The sequence below is a fragment of the Fusarium flagelliforme genome (genome assembly GCF_020744385.1).
Source record: "Fusarium flagelliforme strain FIESC 12 MPI-CAGE-AA-0113 chromosome Unknown B0J16scaffold_3, whole genome shotgun sequence".
In the NCBI taxonomy this organism is placed as follows: domain Eukaryota; kingdom Fungi; phylum Ascomycota; class Sordariomycetes; order Hypocreales; family Nectriaceae; genus Fusarium; species Fusarium flagelliforme.
In genome coordinates this window covers 194,756-218,363 of record NW_025763505.1, presented here as the reverse complement: position 1 = coordinate 218,363, position 23,608 = coordinate 194,756, and the positions used below count along the sequence as shown (strand labels likewise).

The 23,608-nt window shown below is 48.2% G+C and overlaps 11 protein-coding genes across 11 annotated transcripts; 7 read left to right on the top strand and 4 right to left on the bottom strand.

Annotated features, from left to right (window-relative positions):
- Positions 1 to 86: 86 nt before the first annotated feature.
- B0J16DRAFT_361685 (major facilitator superfamily domain-containing protein) lies at positions 87 to 1,850 on the top strand (the record flags this gene model as incomplete). The annotated part of the gene is made up of 4 exons (XM_046129773.1): positions 87 to 725; positions 783 to 1,106; positions 1,158 to 1,341; positions 1,394 to 1,850. 4 exons carry the CDS (start codon positions 87 to 89, stop codon positions 1,735 to 1,737), a joined length of 1,491 nt encoding a protein of 496 aa, XP_045984002.1. The 3' UTR covers positions 1,738 to 1,850.
- Positions 1,851 to 2,586: 736 nt separating this feature from the next.
- B0J16DRAFT_354556 (uncharacterized protein) lies at positions 2,587 to 4,143 on the top strand (the record flags this gene model as incomplete). The annotated part of the gene is made up of 3 exons (XM_046129377.1): positions 2,587 to 2,730; positions 2,779 to 2,913; positions 2,962 to 4,143. The coding sequence occupies 3 exons, from the start codon at positions 2,587 to 2,589 to the stop codon at positions 4,141 to 4,143; spliced, it is 1,461 nt and encodes a 486-aa protein (XP_045984001.1).
- A 314-nt stretch (positions 4,144 to 4,457) lies between these two features.
- B0J16DRAFT_396264 (uncharacterized protein) lies at positions 4,458 to 5,155 on the bottom strand (the record flags this gene model as incomplete). Its single annotated transcript, XM_046132257.1, has 5 exons — positions 4,458 to 4,622; positions 4,682 to 4,730; positions 4,781 to 4,993; positions 5,090 to 5,094; positions 5,147 to 5,155. The coding sequence occupies 5 exons, from the start codon at positions 5,153 to 5,155 to the stop codon at positions 4,458 to 4,460; spliced, it is 441 nt and encodes a 146-aa protein (XP_045984000.1).
- A 983-nt stretch (positions 5,156 to 6,138) lies between these two features.
- Positions 6,139 to 8,716, top strand: B0J16DRAFT_301689 (aconitase family-domain-containing protein; the record flags this gene model as incomplete). Its single annotated transcript, XM_046124612.1, has 2 exons — positions 6,139 to 6,256; positions 6,336 to 8,716. 2 exons carry the CDS (start codon positions 6,139 to 6,141, stop codon positions 8,606 to 8,608), a joined length of 2,391 nt encoding a protein of 796 aa, XP_045983999.1. The 3' UTR covers positions 8,609 to 8,716.
- A 1,773-nt stretch (positions 8,717 to 10,489) lies between these two features.
- Positions 10,490 to 10,997, top strand: B0J16DRAFT_336435 (uncharacterized protein). Its single transcript, XM_046127221.1, has 4 exons — positions 10,490 to 10,525; positions 10,572 to 10,586; positions 10,644 to 10,767; positions 10,827 to 10,997. The coding sequence occupies exons 1-4, from the start codon at positions 10,514 to 10,516 to the stop codon at positions 10,916 to 10,918; spliced, it is 243 nt and encodes an 80-aa protein (XP_045983998.1). The 5' UTR covers positions 10,490 to 10,513; the 3' UTR covers positions 10,919 to 10,997.
- A 709-nt stretch (positions 10,998 to 11,706) lies between these two features.
- Positions 11,707 to 12,685, top strand: B0J16DRAFT_412589 (uncharacterized protein; the record flags this gene model as incomplete). Its single annotated transcript, XM_046133327.1, has 2 exons — positions 11,707 to 12,373; positions 12,429 to 12,685. 2 exons carry the CDS (start codon positions 11,707 to 11,709, stop codon positions 12,683 to 12,685), a joined length of 924 nt encoding a protein of 307 aa, XP_045983997.1.
- Positions 12,686 to 12,886: 201 nt separating this feature from the next.
- Positions 12,887 to 13,735, bottom strand: B0J16DRAFT_381967 (uncharacterized protein; the record flags this gene model as incomplete). Its single annotated transcript, XM_046131202.1, has 2 exons — positions 12,887 to 13,434; positions 13,492 to 13,735. The coding sequence occupies 2 exons, from the start codon at positions 13,733 to 13,735 to the stop codon at positions 12,887 to 12,889; spliced, it is 792 nt and encodes a 263-aa protein (XP_045983996.1).
- A 671-nt stretch (positions 13,736 to 14,406) lies between these two features.
- Positions 14,407 to 15,883, bottom strand: B0J16DRAFT_361683 (Alpha/Beta hydrolase protein; the record flags this gene model as incomplete). The annotated part of the gene is made up of 5 exons (XM_046129772.1): positions 15,677 to 15,883; positions 15,091 to 15,522; positions 14,880 to 15,040; positions 14,552 to 14,828; positions 14,407 to 14,490 (listed from the first exon to the last, which is right to left on the bottom strand). Exons 1-5 carry the CDS (start codon positions 15,803 to 15,805, stop codon positions 14,407 to 14,409), a joined length of 1,083 nt encoding a protein of 360 aa, XP_045983995.1. The 5' UTR covers positions 15,806 to 15,883.
- A 20-nt stretch (positions 15,884 to 15,903) lies between these two features.
- Positions 15,904 to 18,052, bottom strand: B0J16DRAFT_396250 (uncharacterized protein; the record flags this gene model as incomplete). The annotated part of the gene is made up of 2 exons (XM_046132256.1): positions 15,904 to 16,623; positions 16,685 to 18,052. The coding sequence occupies 2 exons, from the start codon at positions 18,050 to 18,052 to the stop codon at positions 16,183 to 16,185; spliced, it is 1,809 nt and encodes a 602-aa protein (XP_045983994.1). The 3' UTR covers positions 15,904 to 16,182.
- Positions 18,053 to 19,025: 973 nt separating this feature from the next.
- Positions 19,026 to 19,753, top strand: B0J16DRAFT_336433 (uncharacterized protein). The gene has a single exon (XM_046127220.1). It carries the CDS (start codon positions 19,163 to 19,165, stop codon positions 19,532 to 19,534), a length of 372 nt encoding a protein of 123 aa, XP_045983993.1. The 5' UTR covers positions 19,026 to 19,162; the 3' UTR covers positions 19,535 to 19,753.
- A 1,272-nt stretch (positions 19,754 to 21,025) lies between these two features.
- Positions 21,026 to 23,515, top strand: B0J16DRAFT_412586 (uncharacterized protein; the record flags this gene model as incomplete). The annotated part of the gene is made up of 3 exons (XM_046133326.1): positions 21,026 to 21,813; positions 21,867 to 22,574; positions 22,630 to 23,515. 3 exons carry the CDS (start codon positions 21,026 to 21,028, stop codon positions 23,513 to 23,515), a joined length of 2,382 nt encoding a protein of 793 aa, XP_045983992.1.
- Positions 23,516 to 23,608: the final 93 nt, after the last annotated feature.

The following is a 23,608-nucleotide window of genomic DNA, read 5'->3' as shown; positions in this document are numbered from 1 at the left end:
CAGCTGAATCCTTGGTCTCTTGTCCTGCGTCATCGTTCTCCTCCAAACACCAGAGCACGTACAGCAATCCATACAATATTTGTGAGATGGACAACGCAAAACCTACCGTCCAGCTGGACGAAGGAGACCATGCTCCAGCCAACCAAGCATACAACTTCCCCTCCCAAACCGAAGAATGGCAGAAAGACTTCGAAAAGAAACTCCTCCGCAAAGTAGACCTTCGTCTCATGCCCACCCTTGTAATAATGTACCTCCTCAATTTCCTCGATCGATCCAACCTCGCGCAAGCAAGACAAGGTTCCCTCGAACAAGATTTGGGCATGTCAGGCACAGACTTCAATCTGGCGACATCGATCTTCTTTGTGGGATACCTCCTCATGCAACTTCCCTCGAATCTCATTCTTACAAAAGTGCGACCGTCGATTTATTTGAGTGCGAGTTGTTGTCTTTGGGGCGTTGTTTCAACGTGTAATGCTGGGGCGCAGAAGTTTACGCATTTGATCGTTATTCGATTTTTCCTTGGTTTTGTGGAGGCGCCTTTCTTTCCTGGCGCTGTGTTCTTGATGAGTTCGTGGTATACCCGTGCGGAGTTGACGCGAAGAATTGCGTGGTTGTATTCTGGTAATGCGCTTGCGAACATGTTTGGTGGTGTGCTCGGTGCTGCCATTCTGGGTGATCTTGACGGTGCTCATGGAAAGGCTGGATGGAGATGGCTCTTCATAATCGTAAGTCCCCAAACCTGATTATCCTCACTGTAGGTTATACTGACAAAATGGATATAGGAAGGTGTAGCAGCCATCGGCTTCTCACTAATCGCCATGTTCATCCTCCCCAACTACCCCCACACGACAAAATGGCTCACCGAAGAAGAACGCGCCTTCGCAGCATGGCGCCTAACAAAAGACATCAACGAAGCCGACGCCTACGGAGAAAAGTCCATGTGGGACGGTGTCAAGATGGCTGTGCGCGATTATCGTCTTTACCTTTTTGTTCTTCTTCAGCACGTCAGTTTGGTATCGCAGACGTTTCAGTATTTCTTTCCTACAATTGTTGGAACGCTTGGGTATGGAAAGATTGAGACGCTTTGGCTTACGGCTCCTGCTTGGGTGAGTGATGATGCAATGACTTTATGGATCGTTGCTAATTGTTGTGAATAGTTTGCGACGTTCCTCCTGTCTGTTGGTGTGACGATGAGTTCAGCTAAGACGAACGATCGATCGCTTCATATAATTTGTCTTATGCTTTTGGCTGCAGTGGGAAATGCCATCGCGGCAGGTACGACAGTTGTCGGAGCTCGATTCTTTGCCATGTTCCTGATGCCAATGGGTGCCGTATCATCTTGTAAGTTCCCTACCCCGATGGACGTCGCTTCCCTGACTGACATTACCTACAGACCAAATCATCGTCTCATGGGTCGCAAACTCCTTCCCTCGTCCCCTCGTCAAGCGCTCCGCCTGCATCGCCATCTGCAACATGATCGGCAACACAGCCAGTATCTACGGCTCATACATGTATCCCAGCAGCGACGGTCCCCAATACAAACCAGGTGGTAGCGCTAATGCTGCTATTTGCGTTGTTGTCGCGCTTCTAGCTCTTATGCTGCGTTATGTTCATAAGTGGGAGAACAAGAAGTTGGACAAGTTGGAGAATGAGGCTAATGCTGCAGGCAACGAGAATGGAAAGGGTGACTTGGCTGTGGCGGAGACTAGAGAGCCTGGATTCAGGTACATTTACTAGAAGGGGAATTGCGTGCTTGTTTCTTAGTGGTGGAAGGAATACGGCAGAAGGGTCGCCAATCGCTGTAGGAATTTATTCTCCTGCCCAATAGCTCTTGAACTTTTGCAATGCCAAGCGGAGTCTATTCCAGGGTTGTATGGCGTCTTTAAACTTCAAGATAAGATTATCGGCGCTATATCCCAACGTAGAGTCAGGACGCGAGACTAGCCAATAAGCTTAACTCAAGATACCTTCCCAACTAGGCTTGGTGTCCCCTGATGCCGAGATCTTGCAATCTTCTACCGCTTCATCCAATCAACATTCCTCTATTCCAGTAGAACTTTTGTGAGACATACCTTTTGAGGTTGCGGTGGCCAAGTCTGCAGCGCTTGCTCTATCAAGGTTATAGCATTCGTCCCTATAGCGCCCATTGGAGAAATCACCTGCGGCCTTGGGTTGCAACGCCCAGACAGTTTCCCTATTCTCGGGAACTTTTTTCAATCACGAAAGAGCTAGATAAGGAGGCGATCCCTGGCCATTTTCACCTTCCAGATTTGGGCTATTGGAGAATGTCGTCACCGTCGCCAAGAATAGATAATGTTCAGACTGCAACGCTGTTTTGTCGCTGATTGGCTACGCAAGTGAATCCTATGGCATAGACCTTTTGCACTAGGAGCCCAATTAGTAAGGTCGCAGCGGTTAACCAAGATGTGCAGCCAGTCTAGATCTACATGGCTCGCGAAACTGGGATTTGTAGCATTGTTAAACCCGACCAAATATATAAAGGATGATGAATCCCTTGAGTATCCGACTTGATCCTTCACTTCATCCCTCTCATCCTCTCAACTCAACATCTTCAGGTTCCTCAAGATGGTCAAGTCAACCGTTCTCCTCGGCGCCATCGCCGCCTTCGGCTCCTACGTTCAGGCTAAGGAGATCAAGGTCGATGAGAAGAAGGCCGCCCGGCTTTATGACACTGGTGCGGTGCACAACAAGCTCATGGCCAGCAAGCAGGTTTGTTACACCGATGAAATAGCTCTGGTCATTGACTAACGTTCTCAGGCTGTTTGGGAGAAGCAGGAAGCTGCTGGTGCTTTCGAAAGTGAGCAGTACCCCAAGCTCGGCTACACTAAGTGTGTCCGCGGCGTTGCAGAGGCTATCAAAGGTGATCCATTGAACACCTTCTCCTGCCACAACGTAAGTCATCCTAAGTCACAAGTCAGTCATAATCACTAACATCATCAGGCCGATCTCTACTCCTTCCTCAGCCACGCCGCCCTCGGCAGCACCGGAGGCAGAGGTTCCTCCTCCTGGGGCTGGACATCCGACGACGGCCGTGAATTCGTCGCCATCGGTCAGTACGACGGAACCGCCTTCGCCGAGATTACCAAGAAGGGTCAACTCGTCTACCTCGGCCGTCTCCCCCAGTACTCTGAGCCTTCCCAATGGCGTGAAATCCGCACTTACAAGAACTACGTCATCATTGGCTCTGAAGCCGTCGGCCACGGTATCCAGATCTTTGATCTTACCAAGCTTTTGAAGATCAACCCCAAGAAGCCTGTCGTCTTTGACGCCAAGAAGGATCTTACCAGCCACTTCAACACTCTGCTGCCTGTTGGCCGTGCTCACAACGTTGTTGTCAACGAGGAGCTGAAGTATGCCGTCGCTGTTGGCGCTCAGCCACGAACAGACCCCAACTGTGCTTCTGGTCTGAACTTCTTCGATCTCACTGATCCTTCCAAGCCCAAGTCTCTTGGATGCGCCAAGGGTGATGGTTACGTCCACGATGCGCAGTGCATTGTCTATCGTGGACCCGACAAGCGCTACCAAGGCCGCGACATCTGCTACGGTTACAACGAGGATACCCTCACCATCTACGATGTGACTGACAAGGCCAACGTCACCAACATCATCTCCAAGATCTCGTACGAGGGTGCTGCATACACCCACCAGGGTTGGGTCCTCGACACCCAAAACCAAGAGTACCTCGTCCTTGACGACGAACTCGACGAGCGCGACGGTACTGGCCCCGGTGGCGATGGTTACCCTGTAACCTTCATCTGGGACATCCGCGATCTCGAAAAGCCCAAGCAAACCGGTCTTTTCAAGCACCCCACCAAGTCCATTGACCACAACCAGTACGTCAAGGACAGCTACATCTACCAGTCCCACTACGGTGCTGGTCTTCGCGTTCTTGACGGTCGATCAATTCCCACTGACCCTACTGGTGCTGGTGTTTACGAAGCTGCTTGGTTTGACATTTACCCTGAGGATGATAAGCTTCCCGGCGGCGGTACTGTTGCCTTTGTTGGAACCTGGTCTTCTTACGCTTTCTTCAAGTCCGGATACATCTTTGTTAACACTATTGAGAGGGGTGCTTTCGTTGTTAAGTTGACCAAGGATGCTTTCAAGAGGCCTAAGTGGTAAATTAGTATATAACCTTCTTGGCAGCCAGACTGTCTTCAATTGAGCTCACTAGGATCACTGGTGGAGTAAATAATCCTTTCAGAATTATGAAATATGTCATTTCTTCAGTGGGTGGGCGACATAATACTCTCATGGTGCTTCATACAGTTGGACTGCTTGTAATCTCAAACAGATTCACTCCATCATTTACTCCCAGATTTGTCTCTGATCAACAACCTGTTAGTGATGTCACGCCTCAGAGATGCTCGATAAATCCATCCTTTGTCTCAACATTTACAATACAAAATTAACTTCTGTGCATCCTTGAATAAGAATCACATGAGTAAATGACCTCCTCGTGCAGGTCGCAACTGCTCCCTAACAAGCTTAGCAATCCTTTTATAGGTGAGTTCGTCGAAATCGGTTGCTTCAATAGGTCTTCCCGTGAACATAAAGGAGTATCGCAGTGTACAGTTAAAGGTAAAATAAATCGCTCTCGCCTGTAACATTGTTAGCTAGAGCCTGACATGTATGTTAACAGTGTCGCGAAGCTACTTACCTTAACGCGAGCGGTAACCGGTAACCAGTTAATAAAGATGACCTTATCCCTTTGATTGATTAGTTGGCTATTCGGATGAAAACATAACACAGTCCCTACATCCTTCTCAGCCCGTTGTCGGAATTAAAGTGATACAAAGCAAATCGAGGCTTTGACACAGGGATGTCAGCAAGAAACGATTCCCAATCAGAATCGGTGCTTGTTCGATCCACAACAATCTCGCTGTCACGAGATATCTTGAAGGTAGCGTATTTTAAATCCCCACTCCTTACTTTATCAGTTGTCTGGATCACTGAGCGATGAATTGTAATACTATGAGCAACTTAGCATTAGTAAAAAGCCAGATGCAGGCTATTACTCAACCAACTTGGGGGCTCCACGTTATGACATAATTCAGATAAGACAAACCTAGGCTTAACAGGAGTGTTAGCAAAAGGCTTTTATAGGTATTGATCTGTAACTTACAGATGCCATATTGGAAGGCAAATTGAACGATGGTAAAGGTCAAGGTAAATGCGGTATTATTTCTGGTAATACGTATTTGTGGTGATGATTTAAAGATTGGAAGAGGATGTAAAGAGGGGTAGAAAAAAGCTTGAATATATATAGTTTTCAAAGGCATGCTAGGGTTGACTCGTGGCGCTGTATATTGTGTCGCTATGGTAATGGCCGGATATGATTGCATCATTCCCCAGCAATACACGAAGCCAAATGGAATATGAGCGGGGATCAACGAGTCTCGCGAGCTCTTCTCAAAGCTGAGGCAAGGCCAACCGTATATCGCGCCCTGTTGTACCTATAGCCCGCCTATAACCGCGTCCCAGATACCGACGCATAACAATGCCCCTAAGAAAGTGCGCCTGGCTTGTCGTCGTTGTCGAGCAAGGCGCATCGAGGTAAGCAACAACGTCAGATGATCTTTTCAACTGTCTTATTCCCATCTTCATTAGTGTGATGGCCAAACACCCGCATGTACAAATTGGGCCAGGCCAGGTTAAACTTGTCTGGATGTCGAGAACCAAAACTCGGACGTCGTCATTCCCCACAAGCAAGCAGGCTGGCCTGTTGGAGCATTCCGTAGATAAGACTGTCTGAGTTTTGTTCCTGCTGCTGCTAGTAGAATGACGTGGCTGGAAGCCATTATAAGGAAGCGTCTCCCAGACGTAACCCTACGATGCGGTCCTCAGAATCGATTTGCCTTTACCTGGAACTTACCCATGAACAGGAACCAGGATTTTAATCCTTTCGGGGGAAACCAAACCTCTGGTTTCTAGCATGAGTCGTCTGATTGCGGGGTTGCGGAGTTGTCCGCGTATGGCGGCGATATCGGTACGACGACTCCAGAAAGCTCGGCTTATCGGAGTCCAACAACAAATAAAAAGTTCTTGATTACCATATAATCTCCAAGAGCCCCGGGATTAAGGTATTGCCATGGTAGCTTAGCATAATTTGCAATCATGGCGCTAAGATGTGTCTTGCAACGGATTTCTTCGCGCCCAAAGTCCTTGACCCTAGCTCGTCGATGTTTAGCGACACAAGCGTCTCATGTTGCACTGAGCCCACTCGAACCAGTGAGTAACCAAACGTCAATTTCTCTACCACCAAAACTGACGTGGTAATGAGTACAATGCCCTTGACTACAGCACTCAATTAGACTCTCTCCGCCGCGTTCAAGGCGCAAACAAACGACCCTTAACTCTTTCCGAAAAGCTGCTCTACAGCCATTTAATACACAACGACGAAGATTGGGTATTAGACTCCATTGAACGAGGTAAAACAATCCTGCGCCTACGACCTGATCGTGTTGCATGCCACGATGCGACAGCTACAATGGCCCTCCTACAATTTATCAGCGCTGGCCTCCCAAGGGTCCAGGTGCCTACCTCTGTTCACAGCGATCACCTGATAGTTGCCGAGTATGGTGCAGAGCAAGATTTGAATCGCGCCTTCAAGGATCATCGAGAAGTGTATGCCTTTCTCAGCAGTGCTGCTAAGAAATACGGCATTGGGTACTGGAAGGCTGGCGCTGGCATTATACATACTACGATTTTCGAGAACTATGCATTTCCAGGCGGCTTATTCATTGGAACAGACTCTCATACACCAAATGCAGGCGGAATGGGAGTCCTTGGTATTGGTGTTGGCGGTTCTGATGCTGTGGATGCTATGGCCGGCATACCCTGGGAGCTGGTGTGTCCTAGAGTCCTAGGAGTCCGTCTGACAGGCCAGCTTTCGGGCTGGAGTTCTTCCAAAGACATCATCTGCAAACTCGCTGGCATCCTGACTGTTTCCGGCGGAAAAGGCAAAGTCATCGAGTTCTTCGGACCAGGCACTGAGACACTCGGAGCTACAGGCATGGCAACTGTTTGCAACATGTCGGCCGAGGTTGGGTCAACGTCTTGCATCTTCTCTTATTCACAAGCCATGGCACGATATCTCTCTGCGACGCAACGAGGAGACATTGCGCAATATGCTGAGTCTTTCAAGCAGAGCTTGCTTACAGCCGACCGCGGAAGCGAAGACTACTACGACGAATTAATTGAGATTGATCTTTCGACACTAGAACCTCACATCAACGGCCCTTTTACACCAGATCTATCCCACCCTCTCTCCGAGTTCAAGCAGCACGTCCAAGAGAGCTCCTGGCCGTCAAAGATCAGCCAGAGCATGGTGGGCAGCTGCACCAACAGCTCATACGAAGACCTTGAAAAGGTTTATAACCTCGTGATGCAGGCCAAGAAGGCAGGCATATCGGAACCCAAGACGCCGTTTATGGTCAGCCCTGGAAGTGAACAGATTCGCGCGACGGCAGAAAAGAGCGGAATTCTACCCACTCTCAGAGACGCCGGAGCTGTTGTTTTAAGTAACTCGTGCGGACCATGCGTCGGGCAATGGGACAGGAAGGACGTTGATGTTGCTGGAGCGGAGAATAATTCCGTTATATCCAGCTTCAACCGTAACTTCACTGGCCGTCATGATGGAAATCCTGCTACACATTCCTTTGTCACTTCACCGGAAATTGCTACCGCCCTCGCCTATGCCGGGGATTTGTCATTCAATCCCATGACCGACACTGTTCCTTTCCTCGATGGATCGGGTGCCCCATCAGAGTTCCGCTTCACTCCTCCGACAGCCAACGAGCTTCCCCAAAGCTTCGTCGCCGCAAATGATCTGTACCAAGCGCCTAGTCTAAACCCCACATCCGATTGCGAAGTCATCATCGACAAGGGAAGTGACAGGCTAGAGCTACTTACACCTTTCGAGCCGTGGAGGGATGGACAGGCAGAGAACATGCAAGTTCTTATCAAGGTTGCCGGAAAGTGCACTACAGATCACATCTCACCCGCTGGACCGTGGTACAACTACCGAGGTCATCTCACAAACATCAGCCACAACATGCTTCTGGGAGCCACAAATAGCTTCCTTCCAGACGCAAGATCTCTCAAAATGGTCGGCAAGGCAAAGGATCCAACAGATGACAAAGTCAAATTTGTCCACGAGGCAGCACGATCAATGAAAAGCAAAAGCGTCAAATGGTGCATCATCGGCGACGACAACTACGGTGAAGGTAGCTCACGAGAGCATGCTGCACTGGAACCCAGATTCTTGGGTGGTGTTGCTGTTATAGCCAAAGGTTTTGCTCGAATCCACGAGACGAACCTCAAGAAGCAAGGCATGTTTCCTCTTACGTTTGAAGACCCAGTAGACTACGATAGAATACAAGAGGGCGATGTTATAAGTTTACTGGGTGTCGATGGAGATGCGCTTGAACCAGACAAGCAGGTCACCATGCAGGTCTCCACAAAGGATGGAAAGCAGTGGACAGCTCAGCTGAATCACTCGTATCATTCACATCAGCTTGAATGGTTGAGAGCAGGTAGCGCATTGAACTTTGTGAAGAAGACTATTTTAGGCAGTAAGACTTGATGGACCGTGGAGGGGCTTGTAGCATTGGATCGGCGTGGTGAGTTCTGATCACACATAGAGTTAGGATGTTTACCAGAGAATATATTCATTCGTCAGGAGACGCGTCAGCTATGCACATATAAGACCGAGAGGAACTTCCTAGGATGTAGGAAGCCTTTCAAGAAGTCCAAGTGGTAATGAGGTAGTTGGTGTATGAGGTTCTTGGCAGCTAGGCTGTCTCCAATTCAATTAGCTAGGGTTCTCATTTCTCGCTGCCGTTTCTAATGTATCGCTGATGGATTAAAACCATCTTTTCAAAGTCATCAATCTGATTTGTTAGGTAAGCTCCCTACATAAACCTCTTCAAAGTAGTCCATACACTTGAACTTCTTGTATCCCTAGACAGATTTAATCCTGTACTCCCCGTTAAATTTGCCTTCGCTTCAACAGCCTGTTTCTAAGGTTACACCTTTGACATGTAACATAACTTCATCCTACCCTTCACCAACCAAGTATTCCACATCTCTGCTGTCTTCAGTAAGAATAGTTGAGCAAGGGCAATTGTTTTAGTCCATTTGATCCTAGCTCCTATGAGCGCCCATACGGTCGAAGACTTCTCCGTAACTGAGCTCTCCCCAATCCATAGCAATTATTTGTACTTTGACATGTAGAATGGACTTCCGTAGTACATCCTTAGCCGCGGCATACTCCGTTTTCGGCTATAACTGCATCAGTTACGGTATATATTGTCGGCACTGTAGCAGAGCTACTTACCTGATCCAAGGCCGCGACAGGGGACCAGTGAATAAAGGTAAGCCTTTCTCTTCAATTTATCAGTTAGCTAGTTAGGTTCACATAAAAGAACATTTGTAAATACCTTGCTGCTCTCTCGGTTCCATACGAGAAGTTATACAAAGCAAAGCGAGGTTCAGCGTTCGGAATATCTTCGAGAAATGCTTCTCATTCAGGATCATTCCTTGTTTTATCTAGTACAATCTCATTGCCGTCGGAAGATAACTTGAAGATAGCATATATCAATGTCCTCTTGGCCACCTCCTTAGCTCTCTCAATCGCTGAGGGATCGACTGTGATTCTATGAGAAAGTTAGTATGAGCGAAGCCTTTTCAGAGATGATATTTTATAAGGTCGTGCAGGCTATTCCATAGTATGCCCATGAAGTTCCACGCCGTAAAGTAAATCGGTTGAGACAAACCTAGTCTGAATAATAGTGTTAGCACCCAGGTTTAGTTCATTCATTGCTCTGTAACTTACTGATGCCATAATGGAAGTCTAAGTATAGGGATAGAGTAGATGTTGGATTACTTTTTCATGTAAAGGTGTAACGATTGAAAAGGGAGTTGGGAGGTGGGAAAGGGCCAAGATATATATTGTTCTTCAGGTTATGCTAGACCTGAACTGTGGCGCGGTAGATTACATCACCAGATGCCGAGTGCACCAAATCTAGGTTGCGATTGGTAATAAATTGCTGTTGTAAGACATTTCACATGCATGCAATACGGAGGAGAAGGGTAAATTTAGCAATGCCTTGGAGCTGAGCAAAACATGCTGACGTGTATGTTTAGAAGCTAGCTCGATTAAGAGTAGCTACTACCAAGACACTCTGTGGTAGGGTCGATCGCGAGTTCAGGGATACCAAGCTTCACGAGAATGACAGATTTAATTTATAGATGTTATCTACTTCTAGGTTTCTGCCGTCTCCACAAGTCAGATCTTGTTTCAATTCAACACTTCAGCTTTGAACTAGCCGTCGATCCTATCCACTTAGACTTTCTTTGGCGCTACTAGTGTGAGAGGTGATGTCATTGCCTCTAAAGACAATTGACAGCTATAAAAACAGTTGACTTTCGCTCATGGCTTGACCCTCCATACACAACTCTGCTCCAACTATCAGGATAACCAGTAACAATGGAAAACGCAGTATGTCCTCCCAACCCCGAACAAATGGCCCTGACTGACATCGCAGCGTGAATGTCAATTGGTAAGAGAGAGCCCATTTGCATAACAGTTAAGCAAACAGTACTGAAAGCTGGAAAAGATAAAGATTGAGGATGGTATCATCCATTACATGAACACCGACGGCAACGAAGGAACTGTACCGCTTCCTGAAGGGGAACTTGGAGAAGTTATCGCGAATCTTTCTAGACGCGGGTTGGATGTTCGTATGCAACACCTGGTTCAGTACAGCCCTCTGACCCGTTTGCTAACATGACGGTAACAGTGATTCTTATTGAGACGACCAATGGGCAGGAAGAGGTTACAAGCTTTCGGTGTCCTTCTTTGAAAAGAAAAGCTAAATGTGTTATTCTTTAAGTCGACTAATGAGAGGGTGATATAATCCTGTTTCTCTAATAGCATAGTTAGTAGAGCACCTACTGCTATCGGCAGTCAGTTGGATCCTTCCTACTAGTTGGGCTGGATCAGCTTTTCATAGGGTTTCAACCAGCGAGACGAACTCGCTGCAATCAGTACTTGACCGAAGTCGTAAAATGATGATCTCTATCTTGATAAAAACTGGGATTCACCTTAATCTGGTATTTAAATCAAGGATGGAAATGGTCTTACTGGTTTAGCATTTTGGATCCTCTGGTAAAGTCCACCCACGACATTTTGGTATAATTACAGCGTGTGGGTCTAATTGAATCATGGAACCCGAAAGTGCAGGTCAGATGATCCGACTCAGACCTCTTGCAATGTAAGAAGACGGCGTTGTCCTCCTAGCCAGCGTGAATTCTTGCAGATAATACGAGGCGTCTTGCTTTCTCAATGGCGGGTGATAGGTTGAAGGCAGTGTGCGAGTCCAAGCCACATTGGATACGTTTTGCGGAACAGTTTAACTGTATACGGTTACACAGCCTCTGCCATTGCCGTCGCCAAACGGGGACATGAAGCGAAAAGTGGGGATGTCTCAGCTGAAAATGTTACAAAATGCAGGGAGTGACATGCTGCTGTTGACTGAGAGGTCATTTACATATTTATGGTAGTTCAGCTCGTGCCGCCACTTTCTGCCATCTAAGGAATATTAATGCCAAGAGCTGCCATCAAACTTTCCTGGCTGCTGTTTCTTTTTCTTTTTTTTCCCTCTTTTCTTCATATCCCAAATGACTACCTCACACAACAAGACGATAGAGTTCTTTGGCCTTAACTGCCCAGATCCTTCTTCCAAATTATACATATGCGAAGGAGCCACCAACGAGTTTATAGGATGTTGCACATCCGATCCGTGCAAGGGTGGTATCGGCATCTGTCCCAAATCCGACCTGCGGACGACTAGCTTCGACCCCGACAGATATGACGACTTGAAACCACAAAAATGCGATGATAGTCGAGGGTCAAACGTTTGGTGGACCTGCATTGCACCGGAACCACCGTTCATGGGTTGTTGCGAAACGAACCCCTGCGGCGATGGTTGCCCAACAGATAAGCTCGTGGCCGCTGTTTTGACGAAGAGAGAAAGCTTCCGGAAATCATTCTTGGACCCCGAGGGTGCGGCTTCAAGTTCAACAGCGAGTGTGGCCTCAAGTGCAGCAGCCAGTGCGGTATCAAGCTCACCGGTTAGTAAGAATGATGATGGTGGCTTGGGCACTGGCGCTATAGCGGGCATTGCTGTTGGAACTATTGCCTTAGTCATCACGCTCATAGCCTCCTTGGCTTTCTTATGTTGGAGGAGAAGACAAAACGAAAGACAGGCGCAAGGCATGGTAGGACCTGGCCAGTCACATGGAGTCTCCGAGGCAGTCCAGCCGACGCCTACGGGCTACGATGGTAGTAAGTAATTTAACGTCCTGTCTTCAAGTAGAAGGGGTTCTCACACATGGACTAGACCGCTTCCGATCAACAAGCACTGTCATCCCTTATTATCCCAGTGAAGTGTCGTCGGATTACTACTTTAAACCTTCCCCATCATTACCGTCTCCTGAAAGCAACAACTTTCACATGAACTCGGCCATTGATCATAACTATGGCTATCCTCCACCTATGGTGATCATGCCCGAGATGGATGGGGCAGACAGAGATCCTTACGAGCTTGGCACAAGCCCTGTCAACAGGCGACACGTGGATCAAGGGTCTGTCATATAGAACATGGTGGTGTACCTAGATTCAAGGATTAATCGGTGTGAGGCACTTCATGATGGACTCTTTTTGTTATGGGTTTTACCAGGTGGAAACAAGGTAACCTCGCCCTTATAGTTCTTTTTCTCAACCCAGACAGTCATGTCACAAATATTTCAGTTGTCTCTCTTGGTGTCATGCGCATCTTGAACAGCTTCCTGGTCCTCGTCACGGTGCCTCGTAGATTCCGGTCGGACTTTTTGCGTACTCAGACGGATGAACGCTATTGTCCCCAGGTAGCTCCGCTTTTGTCTCGACAACCTGTTCCTGATATTGCACCGTAGCCGAATCAACCGGTTGACTCTTCCTTTTTGCCATCCCTCTCCATAGGAGCCAACCAATAGCCCCGAAGATGAGTAGACCGCCGACTACACCACCGACCGCTGCGCCTGCCACTTCTTTTGGAGACATCTCAGGTGTGGAGATATTTTCCTCTTCATCGCCCGCTGACTTTGTTTCTTGTTGTGTACTTTCGATCGTGGTCGATGTGGTTTTGGCCTCAATGGGTTGACTCTGGACGACAGTAACGGTGCTTGGAGGGGGGGCGGTGAAAATGAAAGTTCGAATATCGTCCTTAGGGGCAGTGACGTTGAAGTAGAGAGAAGAGGCAAGTTGTTTTCTCGAGTCACGGTCCCATATTTCGAAGTTGTATTGACTATCTTCACCATTCTCCAACTGGTTCGACATGTCGTAACTAGCTTTCCAACCTGTGCTAACTAGAGAGGCATCAGTAATCAGTCTTTACACTCCCTTAGTTAGCATGTATCACTGACTGGCGAGACGCCAACCTGGTAACGGTTCAGGAACGACTTGGAATAACAAAAGATAAGATCTATCATTGTCCGTCTCCCATTGTACGGGTATTGTTTCGCCAACGACATAGCGTTTGTTCTTTTCGGGGTCGCCACGATTGCGCTTATCGTCACGCCAGTCTGGTGGGCTAATAAATTTAGTGTCGCAAGAGCCGAAGCTTCCCAGTAGGGAAGCCGTCAATGCGAAGAGTGCCCTGATACGCATAGTGGATGAAGTGGCTGGCGAGCTTTAAGGGGAGTTCAAAAGATGGACAAAGATAGTGTATTTATTGGGCTATGGGACGATGGATAGCGGTTAAATTTGATGCTCGAACCCTGGCCCCCGATGTCTTGGCATGGGCTTTTGATTAATTCGGGAGCTTGATCCCTGCTGGCCATACATTCAAGTATGCAGAAGCAGTTTAGGTGAAGTGTGAGAGTTGGATGATCTGATTATCAACTTCTTCACCCAGAGGGACTATATAGTTTCAATACCTCGCTCGCAGGTATAATCAACTTCATTACACTAGTACCTAATACCTTGTATCAATACTTCAGCGTTTTGACAATTATCACCGGATCTACTTTGTATTGTTCGCTTTTCTATCATGTTCCCAACCCACCTACCTGCATATAAAAGTGGGACGGAACTACCAACAGCACAATAACCAACAGACCGTCACATTAAGCATGGTCTGTTGACTAGGTACTGAAACAATCAAAATGAGCACGTTTCCAATTCTGGAAGGAGTCAAGAGAGAGCTGGAAAAAAAAAAGAAGTAAAAGGGGGCGGGAAGGCCGAGTCACTGAGTCTAGTAGCGCTTCCTTTCTTTTAGACCTTAGGAAACTGGGATTATTTCATAGTTCTACCTAGCCGTACTGGTAAGTCTAAGTGGGCTACTGAAGGCTGGCACGCCCCAGGAAATCTTCTACATCTTCCCACAAGATCTCCGGCTGCTCCAGCGCTGCAAAGTGACCACCCTGAAGTGCAGATTAGCTGGTTCAGAACTCATAGATTTAAGGAATCTCAATTTGAACTTACTCCTTCGTGAGCCTTGTACCACTGGAGTATTCCCAGTTGATCTAACCAAACCTTTGGTGGGTTGCAATTCTCCCTCTGGAACCACGAATATCCAACGGGACAGTTGACGCCATCAAACTGTGATCCGAAGCCCGAGCTACCGTAATACATACATCGGTAGTGCCAAAGCGATGTAGGGAGGCACAGAGAAAACCAGTAGAAGGAGACATTCGTAAGGATGAGCTCTAAGGAGGGCCTGGTAGCAGGATCTGACCATTCTAAGAGCTTTTCTCCAATCCTAAGATGATTTAGCAAACTCTCGTAGCTTTAAGAATTGAGGAAGGCCTACCAAGAAAGCAATCCAACGGGGCTACTTCTAATGGCTAAGCCAACAGTTGCAGGTCGGGTGCCTTGAATCGCTGCGTATGAGAGACCCCATGACCGGACCTTCTTCTCACGCTCGAGGCTCTCGATCTCGGCCTGAGTATATTTACCCGCCTTGATATCATCCTCGACGTTGGTACCTTCAGGCGGCTGGATTTCAGCATATTAACGCGTACAAGGCGGCAAGTCTCAGGGTCGAGCGCAGCAACTCGCGGACCAAGAAAACCGCCGATATCGCCACCTTGAACGGTGTATCCCCCATGATCAGATGTAAAGCCCAAGGTATGCATAAACTTGACTAGAACTCGAGCATTGTCCACAATATTGAAACCTTTGTTGAGTGGTGGCCTAGAGGAGAAACCAAAGCCGACTAAGTCGGGAACGATGATGTGGTATGGCAAGGTATCGGGTGAGTATTTTTCCTGGACGATCTCCAACATGGACAGAAATTCGACTCTGGATCCAGGCCAGCCATGAAGGAATGAAACAGGATGAGCATCCCTGCGCTTGAAAAAGAGAGCATTGAAGTGGATTGTGTAAGTATCGCTCTCGTTGTCTTGCACGTCGATGGTGTAGTGTGGCAAAGAATTGAATTTCTTCTCCCATTTCTTCCTAACGCGTAGGTTAGGGAGATGCTATACGTGCCATAGCGGCTCCTTACCAATCGTAGTTGTGTCGCCATTACTTTACAGCGCCTATAAGCCAGTCCCTGTTGGTTCCGAAATGGCCATCTTGGTACAAATTATTTCAGGTCTCATCAACGATAGGGCTATTATCGAGAAGCAGGTGCAGCCTTTCGATCTCGCTCGAAGATATGTTCATAACGGGGCGTTTGACATTGGCTGACTTATCTACAGTGTGAGGCAATATAGAGAAATCATGTTCAGGCATAATGGATGTTCAAGTCAGAGCTTGACAATTGCAATGTTTTAGAATATCAATAGAGATAAGTCGGTTTCTGTATAGAACATATAGACTAAATTGAGTTTAAATATTTGAAAGGGTGTTAAATATGATACAATCATTGGGTAGAGAGAAGTCGAGAACTTTAAAGACTGGGGCTTATAGAAAAGGATAAGTGGCAGAGATCAATCTCCGCATTCTTGCCGAGCAGGTTGCGGACTTTGCGGAGAGGATGGGGCTAAGCAAGGGGGGGGGGGCGTTCCGAGAGGCAGAGGAAGACCAGGTTAAAGACATAGAAGATGCTCGTTTTAACTCGGTCCGTGCGGTCGTACGATGCATCCGGTCAAAGTATCAGAACCAGCGCCTCATTGGGATGCAGAATGTAGACACCCTCCACAAAACAAAAAGAACGCAAGCATATGTGCACCAATAGCAAAGCCACCCTGTATATCATCCATCACAAGTGTATAAACCAGAGATACAACGAGCGATACCACGAATCCGACACATCCGCAAAGAAATACAGCAAGGGGATCAAGTCCCTCGACGAATCGGATCCCCCAGCCAACTGAACTCCCTTTCTTGGGACAAGCACATAACCTATTTCTCAACTTCTTTGGTATCCTGTTGAACAAGACAGGAAGTACCTCGGCATGGTCTGGGTTCTCAAAAAGATGCGATAAGAGATTTGGACCAATAGGTGGATCAGTGTCGCATTGTTCAAAGTCGTAGTCTATTCGTGCTTGACTCTCTGGAAGTGATGGGCATTGTTGAACGTTGACGATTTCGCTGAGGAACATCTCAAACTTGAGCCAATTTGTTAGCACATCAAGAACAAAGAGTCATTCAATGAAGTGTGATCCATACCTTGACAAAGTCTATTGAAGATACGCGCCGGAACCACCGCCATCTGAGAGCGCGTCGAGAGTCAGAGTAAGTCTGTCGCAATGCTTTGAAGAAGTCTCGGTCTGAGTGAATTTTGCAGACATCAGGTTGATGTGCTTTCGAAACACGTTTCGCGAATGGTGCGCAAACTACTAGAAACTTATGTTTCGGGTCCAAAACCGATGTCTGTGTGCTAGATGACAATCGGCAGGGCTCGCCCAGGTTTCGGCCTTTGGCGGTTTGGTTGAAAGTCGGTAGCTTTGCTGATTTTCCCTTCAACGAAGAAAAAGAAAAGGTGCTTTTGATGAGTGAGACGACATTTGCCATACCGTTCTTGACTGTCACAGACCCGGTGTTTTCCACGAGCTCGAGGGTCATCTTCTCATAGTCTCTCAGCAAGACCTGTAGCTCTTCAATTGCACCTGATCTCCGCTCAAAGTAATCATCATGTCCTTTCTGTCCACAGCGCTGGAAGCAAATGTCAGTATCCGTCATGCAACGTATTGAGACGGTGATAGCTACACATGACCAAGATAGACGAGTTTGGTGTTCCAACTTCGTGCTTCTCCAGTACCACAGAGCTAGACAGTTGAAAGACTGCCTTATGCTCGTAGTGACTTCAGATAATTTGCCAGAGTCGTTTGAAACAAACAGCTTCAAAGCTGTGACGAAGCTTTGGAAAGGTGCATTCTCAAAGATGAATTGCTGTACGTGGTCGTATATTATTTCTCTCTCATCCGTGTCAACATCGTCTTTCTCTTCACCCTCTTCGATTGCCGTTTCCAGCGGTTCTTGGCTCTTGGTGGGATATTCCTCATCATCTAGAACGCTAAGCTCATTGACGTGACATTCAACGATACGCTCAGCAACGGTCAATCGAGATGCACCGACAAACCGTGCGGCATTTTTGTTCAGGCGACTAGTTGCAAGAGCCCTCAGATCACGAGAGAAACGAGACAAATACCTGTCAATAGTCCTGACCGCTTGATCTTTGTTATGAGATATTTTCACGATCTGTGGCCATAAATGCCTAAGGCTAAACTCATTCAGCAGCTCGTGAAACAGCCTATCGGCGGCTTCCTGTTTTGTATCATCCGGGAACGTCAAGTTTGTCGACGGGGCGGAAATGTCGCTAAAGATTGACGCGTTGTCATCGTCCGATATATCGTCTTCAACGATACCAGTACTCCCAGCATTCGAAGGACAGTGGGATGAGCAGGTGTAGCCGACCAAGATGGTGCGTTTCTGAACCGAGTGGCCCCGTCTATGGTAGGCTGCACAGCGATCAACAGCATGAATATAATAGACGCAGCGACAGGCCGTATACAGCTCGGTAAGTTGATAGCACATGTTGACAATTGTCAGATTGAGGAAAATAGCGCTGCTACATGCCTAGCGTTTTCAGCTTATGCTTCTCTATCATTGGTTCTATTCTACTGGTTCGGGTGGATCGACAAATCCGGAAACTCCGCTCCGGGGCATTACAGCCTCATTTATGGAGAGAAAACCAGTCTTTGAATATGATCAGAGTAAGGAGACCTCGGACTTTCACATCACTCCGACCTGGTCAATATTCGCGCAAACATTGTCGTATTCTGGTATAGTTGTTCGTGTGCTGTAATAAATGCCTCAATGTCATGACTGTCCGAGAATTTCGCAGAACACCGCTTTTCTCTGCGGACTTTCGTGCTCGAAGTCCGAGTCGTGCAATAAGCGAATCGCGAACAACGAACTATGAACAATAAACACCGAGTTGCAATCATGAAACATGACCTCCCCTAGACGGCTGACAAGGTAAAGTGTGGGGAAGACAGGGTAGGTGGGACGGTCAGCTAGCTCTGCTGCGCTAATTCCAGCATGTAAGTGAGGTTTTAGAAAGCCTTACGCATTCTAGAACTAGGTCGCAGGATTCTCTGCATGAAGCTACGTAATCTGCGCACAGGCAAGGCTAAGCGGAGGATAATCAGGCCGAGGTCAAACATCCGTCGGTCATAGACGTTTTCCTCCGGTGCGGTATGCAACCTCTTCTCAAGCTTCGGTTTGGCATTGTTCTGGCGAAGAAAATATTACAAATGCTCCTGTCAAATTGTTACGTTTGATTCTTTTATGTAAAATGTTCCGCCCTGCTAGTATTGTGTCTAGTCGAGGGACGTAATAAACGGTGCTCAGCCTCCATTTTTATGTCTCAATCTGGTAGTGGCCGAATGGGGCGTTTGTGACTGGGGTTGCTGTTGGTCGCATGTTTTCGGCTAATAGCTGAAAGCTGTCAGAATGTCGTATGTTCAGGAGAGAAAATGGAGTATTGAATGGAATCCTTGGCGAAGGAAGAGGCTTGGGATAAAAAGTAATTTAGAATTCCAATTGCGACAACTATAAGAACAAGCTTGATCCAGTGTAACAAAAGTATCAACATCTCACTTCATTCAATCAATCCAATACTCAAACAAACAAACCATCAACATGCATTTCGCTACCATTCTTTCCAGCATTGCTGCCTTCTCCACTGCCGTCGTAGCAGCTCCCACCGAGAAGCCCTACGTCGGCGTCGCCATCATGACTTACAACGGCGACGACTCCCTTCCCATGAACGTCCCTCTCGGTGTCCTCACCCACGACAAGAGAAAGGTCACCGAGATCGAGATTGCCCGCGTCTACTCCACCGTCGACGGTGTCAAGGCTCCCAAGACCGATCAGGTCACTTGCCAGATGTACAAGGACCAGTACGGCACTGTTCCCGCCAGCAAGGACTTCACTGCCAAGAAGGGCGCTGTCATCAGCACCAAGGGTGTTGACTTTGGATGGCTTCTTTGCCGTGTTAATGCTTCCAAGTAGGGGGCAGATGAGGAAGGGGATTGGAGGATATGGAATTCACTTCTGTGACACAGTACTTCACCAGGGCTTCGTGGAGCAACGATTGACAATCGTGTCTTGATATTTTGAGTGTATCTATTATTCAGCTAAACAATGATGGTGTTTATGCACAGTTTCACCCGTTGTAGCCTTTGGAGATTTTTGACCTTGGGTGACTCGTCGAATGTGCTCCAAATGCTGGTGTGTTGTTTTGTTAATAATCATTGAAGGTCGTGGCTCCCATAAACTTTCATAAAAGCGGTTGGAAGAAAGGAGCACTGGTTATCCTATCGGATTATAAAAATACTTCCACAATACCAGTTGTTGCTGACGATGGAAATAATGACGTTAAGCGGGTATAGGTTAGCATGTTGGCGGAATTAAGCCGGACGGAAAGTGTCACGATAAGCGATCTCACTTATCGGATAAGAAATCGACCGATAAGCAATCGATAAGCTCAGATAAAGTTATCAGCCAACGCGCACCATCAACAACGCACGACTGTCGTAACATGTGGAAATTAGATGCACGTCCTTGTCTTGTACTACGATATTTAATAAGCAGTAACGTTAAAAAGACGTTGACAGTCTGACCTGTCAGCGGCCATGTGACATCCGGCAATCGGGCCACGACGGCTAAAAATTTGCAGCATTCACCCTGACTAAATGATTATCGCGTGCCGATGGACTCGCAAGATATTAGTTCTGTACCTTTTTAATTCACGTTCAATTGCGTTTGCTATGATTACTGTGTTTGTGGCTGGATACTTCCACGGTACCTAGGTACGTTAAAACAACGACAAATGTTCTCCGCAATCCGGAACAAATGAGCCAGCCGTTTGCTCGCTTTGTTCTCAAACAAATATATGCACGTCCAGTGGGATCCTTTTTGGGCGGTGCAGCCATAGCGAGATGCAGCGGCTAGGCTGTCGGAGATGAAACATGCAACGGGAGGAATTAAGCATAAGCGAGACAATGACACGAATGCAACTGATCAGGTAAGTCGATGTCCATTGTAAACAGTAACACAACAGCCCGGAGGGTGTTTCCGACTGCCACTTTCAATTTACTGCCGATTCCCCTGTAACCTTAGACTCCAGATTGACTCCACTATTCTTGTTTGTGCAACAGCGAAAACCAAACATTTACCTTGCAGTTACGGACACTGTTTGTCAGTGCGGGCAGTTGCTGTTTGCCAGCAGTTGCGGTCTCGCAATGCACCTGCCCTGGAAGGTGCGAGAATTCATTGCAAACAAAAGTTGTTGCCTTGCCACCTGACAACCAGCGCTCCTTCCCGTCCAACTTCAGTCCGCGACCTTCCTTATCATCAACATCCCCATCCCCGCCTGTTGCATCCCGCAACCTCTCCCTCTTCATTTCTTTTCATCACCAGCAACTTCCTATCCCTTCAACACTACGATCGTTCTTCACCTTTCTTCACAAACACAGTTCACCCCGTCGCGTAGCCGCCACGATGGATCTCCTCGACGGCTCATTCGACCCGACCTTCGTCAAATGGGTCAAGACGACCGAAACGGCCCTGGCCGAAGCCCAGAAGAAGAAGGGCCAGCTTGTCACCGATCATCCCGTCAAGGATACCGTCAACCAAATCTTCATGATCCGAGCACTCGGCAAGGCCATGATCACGCCTGGCTTATCTCCTGCCGGCAACTTCATCCGAATGGCCTGCGGAAGCGACTACCCTCTCCCGAACTCTCAGCTTGTTGAGCAGCATATGACGGTTCCCCCTATCGCTACTGTCGAAGCGCCATATCTACCCTGCACCATCCCTGAGAAGGAGCTCAAGCCGATCAGCATCTCAGATATGCGTCTCGAAACTCACCATTGGGGATCAAAGGTCCTTCTCCACAAGATGTCGTCTACCGACCGTCATGAGGCTGTCATGTTCATCGTTGAGGATCAGGCGGGTACAGCTGTGTTGCTCAAGGTGTATCACCAGCCCCCGGAGATGGAAGTCTCCTGCAACTGGACAATGATGGACTATCGTGTGTGCATCGTCAAGAACCCTTTCTTTCAGCGGGTCAATGACACCATCTCCCCGAATTTCTCTCAGATCCCCCAGGCTTACTACTCGCTGAGAGTCGACCACCCGGGTGACATCCTTCCCCTGCGTCATGGTGATGGACGGATCCCCGAGGCATGGAAGGTCGATCCATGCCGAGATGACAAGACCAGTCAAGGTTACCGCGATGACGGAAACAAGGCCTTTCGCAAGAAACATTGGGCAGGAGCTCATCACTCGTCAGTCACCCATCCTCCTTCACCCCACTCATGGCTAACATTGTGAACTGCAGGTACTCCGAAGCCCTCGATGTCGCCGAGACTCCTGAAGACAAGCGGTTGGCCCACCTCAACCGCGCGCTCACAAACCTCAAGCTTTGTCGACCCGCAGAAGCACTGCTGGATGCCACCCAGGCCTACGATCCCGAAGCGCCTACCGAGAAGGCTTTGTTCCGTTATTCCACTGCCCTCTACAAACTCAACCGGTTCGAGGATTGCGAAGCCATGCTCATCGACCTCCTGGACAAGTTTCCCGACAGCAAGGCGGCTGAAGCGACTCTTCTGTCCGTCAAGACTCGACTGACGGAGCAGCACACCGGCAAATACGACTTCAAGAAGATGTATGAGGCAGCCAAGGCAGCAAAGGGTGCTCCCCTGATTGATTGCGCCACCTACTCTAAGCTTGTTGAGGTTCGCGACTCGCCTGGTCGTGGTCGCGGTCTGTTCACCACCAAGGCTGTCAAGGCTGGCGACTTGCTCCTCGTTGAGAAGGCCTTTGAGTACTCATTCATCGACGAGACACGAGTGATGGACAAATGTACCCACATGGTCAACTTCAACACCAAGCGCCTTACGTCTGGTGCATCGGCGAATCTCTGGCCCAAGGTTGTTCAGAAGTTGTACCATGATCCGGAAGCTCTCTCTGCCTTTACTGAACTTCACCATGGGAAGTACAAACCGGTGACGGCTACCGAGGCGGATGGACGTCCTGTTGTTGATGCGTAAGTTGAATTGTCCCTGGTTCCCGATGGAATACCTACTGACGTGGTGTCGCAGCTTCCTTGTCGAGAAGATCCTTTCTCTCAATTCATTCGGTGCCCCGCGATCCACTCGCGACTTCTGTGGCAACAACGTCTGGAGCGGTAACCCAGCCCCCGAAGTCTGCGCCTCAACCCGCGAGAAGCCTCTCTTCACTTCCGTCGGCGTCTGGCTTCTTGCTGCTCGCATCAATCACTCTTGTGTCGGCAACTGTCGCCGCTCATTCATCGGCGACGTGATGATCATCCGCGCGGCGAGAGACATACCGGCCGACACCGAGTTGATGTTCCCTTACCGCCCATCTACTGACTCTGAGTCATACCAGGATGTTCAGAAGGGCTTGGCCAAATGGGGATTCAAATGCGATTGCGAACTCTGCAAGGACCGACTCAAGACCACCGAGGCCGTTCGCGTTCAGCGTAAGGAACTCAGCGAAGATTTTAACAAGCAGCTGCCTTCCGATGAAGAATTCGACCTTGACAAGGCCACCAAACTTCTGCGTGTTATGGAGAAGACCTACCGTGGCAAGGCTGCCAAGCAGATTCGCTGGTGCATCGCCCATCTCTACGCCTACGTCGGAATCCGCTGCCGCCAGGATGGAGACTTCGTCGAAGCTGCGGAAATGCTCATCAAGGCTCTCGAGACCATGGGCTTTGTCATCCTCGCAACTCCACCCGAAGACGGTAGTGCCCAGGCTCGTTTTGAAGTCAAGCAGTGGGGCATGATGGAACATCACGTCCCTTGGCTGTTCTTTCAGCTGATTGAGTGCTACGACGAGATCAACCCGTACCTGGTCCCTGTCGCCGAGCATTATGCTCAGATCGCGTACTCGATCATTGTTGGCGAGAAGGATTCGATGTGGGATGTTATGCCCGCCACTGGCAATAAGGCGGAGCGAACCTGATTTTGGAATGTTCTTGCGCGAAGGTTGTGTTGATGAACAACAAGCAAAGGTTGCTAGATAGCCACGATCTAGAGTTTTGATATGGTAGATGGA

Excerpts from the sequence above, each read along its gene's own strand:
- B0J16DRAFT_336435 (XM_046127221.1), top strand. Across the intron at positions 10,768-10,826 it reads TAGACGCGGGTTGGATGTTC|TGATTCTTATTGAGACGACC; the intron begins GTATGCAACACC and ends TGACGGTAACAG.
- B0J16DRAFT_336433 (XM_046127220.1), top strand. The coding sequence starts at position 19,163 with ATGCATTTCGCTACCATTCTTTCCAGCATTGCTGCCTTCTCCACTGCC.